Source organism: Phoenix dactylifera, chromosome 2 (genome assembly GCF_051530095.1).
Source record: "Phoenix dactylifera cultivar Ajwa chromosome 2, Ajwa_hap1_PhDact_Kaust_v1.1, whole genome shotgun sequence".
Taxonomy (NCBI): domain Eukaryota; kingdom Viridiplantae; phylum Streptophyta; class Magnoliopsida; order Arecales; family Arecaceae; genus Phoenix; species Phoenix dactylifera.
The window spans coordinates 46,221,031-46,229,730 of record NC_143191.1 but is presented as its reverse complement, the minus strand read 5'-3'; the positions used below and the strand labels follow the sequence as shown (position 1 = coordinate 46,229,730).

Genomic DNA, 8,700 nt, shown 5'->3' with positions numbered 1-8,700 from the left:
CTTCCGGCAACCAACCATTGATAGTTCTCCCAACACCGAGCAGAAGAAGAGCTTGGACTTTCTCTTGGAAGAACTGCGAAGCCTTTGAAAAAAAGGAAGTGTGCTAGTCTTTATTAGTTTGTGCGGAATGACTCCTCAATTTTTACCGAAGTTATTCACCTCAGTTAATACCGAAGCCAAAATGGGGAAATCGAGATATCCAATATTTTTTCATCAACTTTTTAGGCTTCATATTCTTTTTGCCTTTCCGTTACATTTCCATACCTTCTAATCTTCACATAGGTTTCGATTTCAGATCTCTCGCCCTCCTATTTCCTATTAAAAAAAAAAGTGTCCGTATTTTTTTTTTCTTGGAAAGTGTCCGTGCTTCTCCCTTCCAATCATAAATTTGCGGTGGCAAAGCAAGTGAGCTGCGTCCAAGGCTTCCCCCCTGCTGCCGAGCGCACTCTTTTCCGTGTATTTCTTCCACTGCAAATGATTGGGCAATAATGTGAACCCATTCACGAGATCTTGACCTCATTCCTCGAAACCCCTTTTCTTGTTTTCTTAATAATTTATTCGCCGCTCGATCCGATCGCGATGGCTCTATCCAAAGCCACGCCAACCGTTTCCTTACCCTCCGCTCCTCGTTCGCCCCGCGTTTGTTCACTTCTCCTCTCCTCTTCCTACTTCCCCTCCTCTTCTATTCTAACCCTAACCCTAAGCTTCCCCGGTGCTCGAGAGCGAATCCTGCGGATCTCTCCGTATCCCCCATCCTCGATGTAAGCGGAGCTGATCGGAGGGCCGGCCTTCTAGTTTTCTTCGATTAGATTCTTCTAGAGGATCCTTGGCGATGTAGTTGGATCGCTGCTGCTGCTGCTGCTGGTACTTGGCCTGCCCCTGCGGACGCCGCCGCCGTTTCAATTCTTTTGCGGGGAGATCGCGGCCGAAGGTTTTTAGACCCGGATTGCCATGGAAGGCGGCAGTAATGTGGAACCGAGTCCGTTCTTGAGGTAATTCCGTCTCCTCCACCGCGTCTGGTTTCTTGATGCGAATCAATCGATTCCGTTGTTCTTTGATTGAAAATTAGGTCTGTTGATATCAATTGAATTCGTTATCATTTCCTGTAAAAGTTGTGCTTGGATGCTTTATTTAAGCTAATTGGAGATCCTATTCTAGATAGGCATGTCATTAGCCAAGTTCCCTTACGGGAACTTCATAGGTGACGGGTTGAAACTATAATTTAGTATTAATCTTGATGTTTAATGCGAAGAGAGTTTGTGGAGAGTCTGATGTTTTAGTTGAGGATTCTAAGTGGTTGAATTGTGCAGCAATTTGGTATTACACATCAAACAATGATGTGTTAGTAAAACTCAACTCACTACATAATAGGATTTTATCAAGTGAAGTTGTGTCCCTGTGAAGGATGGAAGTGATGTAGCATGCTAATAAGTAGGATAAGTTATAGGAATTGCATCACAAGGATGTGATGAATCTAAAAGTAAGGCTTCACATGATAGCAAGGGAGAATAACGGGATGAATTTGCTTTTAAAAAGAGCTCAATGCTTTAATGGAATGAAATATGCATCCTATCCACAGATAAGCTTGTGCATAGAAATCTAGTAAGTTGTGGATGCTCTGGACTTGTTTCGGTACTTGTGTTGAGCTGTACTATCTACACTGTCTCTAGATCAATGTATATAGATTGCAGTTTTGTTGGGTACTGACTAAAAATCTAAAATGAGATAAGTTTCTTTTTTAACTAAAATTGCATGGGCATGTTCTTGGATCCTTGAAAAATTTTCATGGATTAGCTTGAACTGTAATGCAGCACGCATCTTGAGTCAGCTCTGTTGAATTTTTTTTGGCGAAAAAGAGCTCTGTTGAATTTTTTTTTGACGAAAAAGAGCTCTGTTGAGATTAAAGCTTTGACATGCAAGTACTTGATGCCTTATCTTCACCTCTTTTAGCTTCCACTAAGTAGTCTGAATGTTCATTTTTTGTGATAGTATATATGGGTCCATTTTTCATTAGTAAACTAACAGTCAGGACTCATGAATTTAACAAGAGTGCATGGTAGGAAACCCCACATTCCCTACTGAATGACATTAATCCAACCACATGACCTGCTAGGCCCTGAAAATTGTGGAACTGCTGGGCCCTCAAAATTGTGGAACTGCATTCATATAATCCCACATTGCGTCACACATCTGTGAGCCATTTTTCTGCATGGTCTAGGCCCTTGGAGCGCTGATCGTATGGTCCACCATGCCTCAACCTATATGAATTCATGTGGCATCTGGCAATGAGAGTTGCCTGGGGATTGCTGCTAACGTGTCTTTGGAAAAATAACACAAATTATAGAAACTCTTAACTTCAAACTAAATATTTCTAGGATGATTATTCTTGAGCTGATACCAGCAGCCCATGGTAGTTTCTGCCTTGAAATTGTGAGAAGGATCTAGAATTTTGATACCCCCCTGCTTTTTTTGTTATCTTGTTTGCAGCTTGTTTGCTGCCTTTTCCTATGGACTTGCTTCCATGGCCATGGTTTTTGTCAACAAGGCAATTCTGATGCAGTATTCCTACTCCATGACCCTTCTCACTTTACAGGTATTGGTTGTGACATTTAAAGTACATATGTTTCATTGGTTCTACTTTTGTATTGGTGCTATTGATAGAATTCTTGATTTCTCGTATCCCCAATTTATGGCAGCAATTGGCTATGACCCTTCTCATACACTTTGGTCGAGTCATGGGGTATACAAAAGCCAAAGATTTTAACATGGCAACAGCAAAGAAACTTCTTCCAATATCGGTGTTCTACAATGCAAATGTGGCTTTTGCATTGGCAAGCCTGAAGGGGGTTAATATTCCAATGTACATTGCACTGAAGAGGCTCACACCGCTTGCTGTTCTGGTCGCTGGATCTTTTTCAGGAAAGGCTAGACCACCAACACAGGTAAGAGATTTTTCTACTCAGGATTACTCTGGAAAGTGAGGATGCATGTATCCATAGGCTTTTCTTATTTTCAGGACGGTAGTATTGCTGATCTATGACAATGCTGCTGTAATATATAAACAAGTTTGTGTTGGTCATTCCATAATCCAGGCATTTGGTTGAATGTCTGGTTTTCCCCTCTTCATGAGTGTATGTGATCTTTCTCATTTATCTGAATATTGACATAAGGGTCAAATTTTCACATGATTCCCCTGGAAGCATATATTATGCGTATTCCTGAATCCAAGTAAACCAATCGACTTGACAGGTCGAGTTAATGATTTTTCCGTAGCTTGGAAGAAATAGCTGACAGCTACTGTTTGTTATGGATATTACTTTGAGAGATGTTTGATACATGAGTTACTTGAGATTTGTTGATAGGTTGATGAAATCAATAACTGAGATGCAGTAGGTAACATGACTGATCCGTATGGTAAGGGAACTAATAAATATTGCTGAGGACTCTAACATGCATCATGGGCTTGCAATGCATGATTCCATTTTATTTTGAGATGTACTTAACATACCCTCTTTCTGCTTCTCCCAATGGCCAGTATCTTTCTTTATGGTTGACAGTGAGAAGTTTCAGTGGTAGAGATGACATGGTACAATATGTATCTAGTTGTATGCTGCCTTCCTGATCACAATATAGACCTGCTTTTCTGTATGACTTAAATTATATTAAAAATCAAAACTACATGAAGTGGCTATATGTAATGTGATCCCCTTTATTCATAACAGGTATCCCTTAATATCTGGATGATAAACATTGTGTATGCATTTTTTAAGCTTCTATTTTTACAATTCTTTGATATATATCCTGCATCCCTATAACCAGAAATATGGGAAGGCTACAGAAATCTATTCACTATTTTTGGGATAAAGAGTTGAGCTTATTCCTAAGAGGTTTCATTGTGTTTAGGATAGCAAAGTACATGTGTATGTCAGGTATCATCTCAATGTCATTAAATTACTCATACGAATGATACAGAAACCAATAGCCTCTTGTGTTTCTTATGAATTATGATGAGTCCAGTGTTATGATACAGGACTTCCGCAAGAAACTATCTTGCTTCAAACTGTTGCATTTATTCATTTTTGCTAATGTAAATCATGTGTATGAGTTTCACAATTGCTGTCAAATGCAGAGTATACATTTTTCTTGTACTTTTAAGCTCTTTCAAAATGCTTTTGTTTTGATTTTTCTAACATTGCTATGTCAATATTTTCATAATATTTCAGGTATCTCTTTCAGTTGTATGTACTGCTGTTGGAGTCATAATTGCAGCACTGGGAGACTTTTCTTTTGACCCTTTTGGCTACAGCATGGCACTTACTTCTGTTTTCTTCCAGGTATACATTTTTCTTTGATTTTTGCTCTATAATAAAGGTTGAAATTTAAAGCCATGCCTGTTACTTCAGCTTTTGTTGCAGCTTTTGGGTGAACTAACAGTTGACTATTATTGTAGACCATGTATCTTATCCTGGTGGAAAAGTCAGGTGCAGAGGATGGTCTTTCATCAGTTGAGCTAATGTTTTATAATGGTCTTATCTCTATACCTTTTCTGCTTTTTCTCATCATAGCAACAGGAGAAATTCCACATTCTCTTTCTATAGTATATGACAAGGTTGGTGCTGAGACCCTTATGTAATATTGTTTTGAACATGTAAGAATGCATATTTGTCATGGTACTATTGTATAGTTTATGTTTTCTCGTGTTATTTCTAAAGCACTGGTCATTTTAGATTTGTGTCTCACATATTTATTATTGTTTTGCTATTAGATGATGCATCGCTCTCCTTTACTTCTTAGTCAGCCATGCCATACACTCCCGATTTTATTACATGAATATCAGCTTTCTCATCTCTATTCCCCTCTCCTCTCCGTCTCTCTCTCATTTGAGATTCAGAGATTGTGCAAGACATTAAGTGAAACAGAGGTGTTCAATTATGAATAGCAAGAAAAAAAAATTATGATCATTTTTCTACTCGGTTGTTAACTGTAATTTTGGAATAGAATTTTCCAAAATATAGGCTAAAAAGCTAGATCAAAGTCTTGTCTGATATTGTATGAAGAAACTAAAGTCTTGTATGATATTGTATGAAGAAATTATGTCTCACAATATTATGGACTGGACTGTGCCAAGGTTCAATACTTTCAGTTACAGTAGTTTCAGCAATTACAAATTAAGATTTGGAGTTTCAGCTCAAAAAGAAATTTAAAAAATAAAAAATAAAAAAACATTAAACTATTATGAAAAATACAAAATAGTAAAGATCAATTAAGATTTCATTGTATTATTTGGATCTTTGGGTATATATAAAAGAGCTATATGTCTGAAATTGAAACTTCAGGTTATTTAGTGTATAATTCATTATTCAGTTGTTTGATGACAATTTAATGCATAATAATTTAAATGTAAATTGCAAGCCTGAGAAGTTTGAACTATAAATCAGGTTCATAAAGGTCCGGTGGTCCATGGTTTCCTATAATAGGAGGAAACCTAGGTGGAAAAGGGAGTTTAATCAAGAAATGAAATTAATGAAATTTACCTCAACATTGGAAAATTGCTAATTGTAGTTTTGATGACATCTTGTGCATTTTTTTGAGTCTAATTTGCTGAAGTGAAGCCTTTAGACAGCCAATAATGTTGAGAAAGAAGAGACTGCTGAAGGAAAAATAGGAAAGGAGGGGGGGAAAATGAAAGAAGCAGAGGGAGTTAGGCAGAAAGTACAACTTTTGCTTTTAAATGATTTATTGTGCTATTTTGATAGTTTGATCTCCGCTATTCCTGATATTGACATTGTTTGATTAAATTCATGTCAATTTCTGTACTTTGGAAAGCTTTGGTGTTCGCCTCTTTGACTTTCTACTTGGTGTCAAATTCTGTTCTCCTCCACTCATGACATTAACATCGGCCGTTGCTTGAAATGAATGCAGATCAATACTTTATAACAAAATCACTATACTTCACTAGATTTTTGATCAAGGACATCAAGTAATCATCATTTATTAGTACTTTTTAACTAACAGTATTCCTGCTGATAAATTTGTAGTGTTCTTTGATACTACCATGTCATTGCATTGACATTGAAGAGCAGAAAGGTACCATCATAGTGTTCACTGTTTTTAATTAAGTTTCAGATTGTAGTTTCAACTTAACTAGTCCAATTTTTATCTGTGTAATCAGAAGGATGCTACCTTCACTAATCACCATTGTAATATCTGGGACTTTGTTACCTGTCTTTAGATGCCTTAAGACTTCAATGTACATATTACAAATCAAGAAGAGCTACCATGGTGCTTTACTTTTGCTAACTTGTCTCCACATTGGCATTGTAGTATGAGAGGGCATGATATTAATGAATTTTGAAAGAACTATATCTAGTTAATAATATCGAAGCAATTTGGCAATAGGAATATTCTATAATCACGCTTCATATGATTTTCATTTTTGGTAACTAAACTGGCACAATTTAGTTCTCTTATATTGATGTCTTGATTCTCTTTATGTGCAGGCAAGTTCTTTAACATTCTTAATAATTCTTATTCTTTCATTGGTGATGGGAATTGCTTTGAACTACACCATGTTCTTGTGCACTGTTGTCAACTCGGCTCTAACAACTACAATTGTAGGAGTTCTCAAAGGGGTTGGATCCACAGTGAGTGCAGTGCTTTTCTCATTTCATGATCAGAACCATATTTAAAGAGATATATTTTATATGTGCCCCAGGAATGAATATTTTAATAGTCCTATCAATTCTTATAACAATTTCCTGCATTTGATTGTCTTTCCAGACTCTTGGTTTTGTCTTATTGGGTGGGGTGCAAGTGCATGCTCTCAATGTGACTGGATTGATCATCAACACGGCTGGTGGTGTGTGGTATTCATATGCCAAATATCAGCAGAAGAAGAAGATGCCAAGGAAGGTAATATCTGATGAAGAAGCACATCAAAAATAGAAAGTGTAATTGTAATTTCAATAAGCTGTATACAATCTGCCTACCCAGCAAGCAAATTCCAAATTAAGGAAAAAGATAAATTCTATTGTAAGCTGTTGTATGAGGAACCGATGATCGAATGCAGTTCCGACTTGATTGGAGATGTTCAATCACGTTAAACCACAGCATATGCTTAAAAAAAAATTCTAATCACAATTTCAATAAGAAGCGCTGAAATGATTTTCCAAGCTTATGAAAATTTCTGCCTACAACAAAGAAAAGGATGACATTTGAATCAATTTTACTGAACAAGAATTATTGATGAACTCATATTCAATCCATTTATAGTTATTATTTGGCTTTTGTGAGTGAATTACATGTTGTAATCAGTCTAATGTTCTAATGATTGAGGTTACAATTATTACAGTGTGAGGTAGTGCTTATGCTTCTGCACATTTGTGGACTGCCTGGGTCACAAAAGGCAGCAGGTTGTAAATTATCTGACACTTTGAAAATGTTCGTTTACAATTTAATGGAAGAGCTGCCATGGAATATTAAAGCTAGTGTACATCCCTGGCCTTAATTTTCTGTAAATGAAATTAGCCTGGCTAAATACCTTTTTTTTTCGTTTTTGAGAAAAAATCTCGCTAAATACTCCTGGAAATACATCAAGGGCCAAAGGGGGAAAAAAAGAAAAGGTCAAGGTTCATTCCGACCTGGGATTGAGCAAAGTTGGCTTAGGATCTAAGAACTTTATTACTTGGATTATGGTTGGTTGGGTCTGACCTGTTTTAGCATAATTTATCAGGTTTACTTTCAATCGCTTAGTAATTATAAGCAAAATTTGCTGCCCGTACCCGGTTTCAAAAATTAGCTTCGTATTTATGAGCATGACCTCCTAGCAGATGTTTGGTCAGATTGAATCAAAGTTGATGGCTGATGACTTGAGTCTTATGGTTCTAGACAACCTTTTTTGTCTGAATAATGTTTTTATTTGGGGGGTAGAAACAGTATCAGTTTGAGCCTGGTCTATTTAAAACTTTGAGTTGATTGTGGAGCAGGTGGTACTTGGTGGAGGGACCGCAAAACCCGATTTGCATGAGATATGATATTTGTTAGTGGGGCAAGACGGTTCGAAAATAGGAACAAGGTCTAAAGGGTTTTAGATTGGGCTTGAACAGGGGAAAGAAGCATCCCAAGAATTTAATTTGTGTACAATTAAGAGCCTATTTAAGTATTCCTGCATGAATTGTCCCTTTGGGCTGCCCAGCCCGCAGTCTTCGAAAGGCCAGCTCATGTTTTGGCCTAAATCACAATCTTCAAGCTTGTTGATCTAGAAAAAAGATCTATGAAAGTCTTCTTTTTCTCTTATAGGATTTAGGCTGGGAGTGTTGGGTTGATACGAGCCTACCTAAATAGTTTGCCTACTCCCATGAATCCAACAAAAAATCTAATCTATTTCTGCTGGATTTTTCAAACAGGCTCTAATTTTTTTCCTCTCTTTCCCTGTGGAAGAGGTGCTTATAGACAAGATTGCACTCGACTTGACCAACTGGAACTGGCTAAAAGGTCTACGATTGCATTTCTGTTTTTTTTTTTTTTTTATTGGCAGGAAGCCCTTGCACTTCTTCATCCACTTACTAGGGGCGCAATCACTTGCAAGGTAAATGTTTCAGCTGCAGTGGAATGCACAGTACACAACAAACCTCAAGGCTCTCGGTCATTATATGATGCAACTAAAGTTGTTGATAATAAAAGAGAAAAGGCAAAAAAAAA

The 8,700-nt window shown here is 37.2% G+C and overlaps 1 protein-coding gene across 1 annotated transcript; it reads left to right on the top strand.

Annotated features, from left to right (window-relative positions):
* The first annotated feature begins 260 nt into the window (after positions 1 to 260).
* UTR7 (UDP-N-acetylglucosamine (UAA) transporter family) lies at positions 261 to 7,094 on the top strand. The gene is made up of 7 exons (XM_008781376.6): positions 261 to 992; positions 2,488 to 2,593; positions 2,697 to 2,942; positions 4,224 to 4,334; positions 4,451 to 4,609; positions 6,501 to 6,644; positions 6,781 to 7,094. The coding sequence occupies exons 1-7, from the start codon at positions 952 to 954 to the stop codon at positions 6,943 to 6,945; spliced, it is 972 nt and encodes a 323-aa protein (XP_008779598.4). The 5' UTR covers positions 261 to 951; the 3' UTR covers positions 6,946 to 7,094.
* Positions 7,095 to 8,700: the final 1,606 nt, after the last annotated feature.

Coding starts and splice junctions, on each gene's coding strand:
- UTR7 (XM_008781376.6), top strand. CDS start 952: ATGGAAGGCGGCAGTAATGTGGAACCGAGTCCGTTCTTGAG. Junction 993..2,487: donor GAACCGAGTCCGTTCTTGAG/GTAATTCCGTCT, acceptor TCTTGTTTGCAG/CTTGTTTGCTGCCTTTTCCT. Junction 4,335..4,450: donor TTACTTCTGTTTTCTTCCAG/GTATACATTTTT, acceptor CTATTATTGTAG/ACCATGTATCTTATCCTGGT.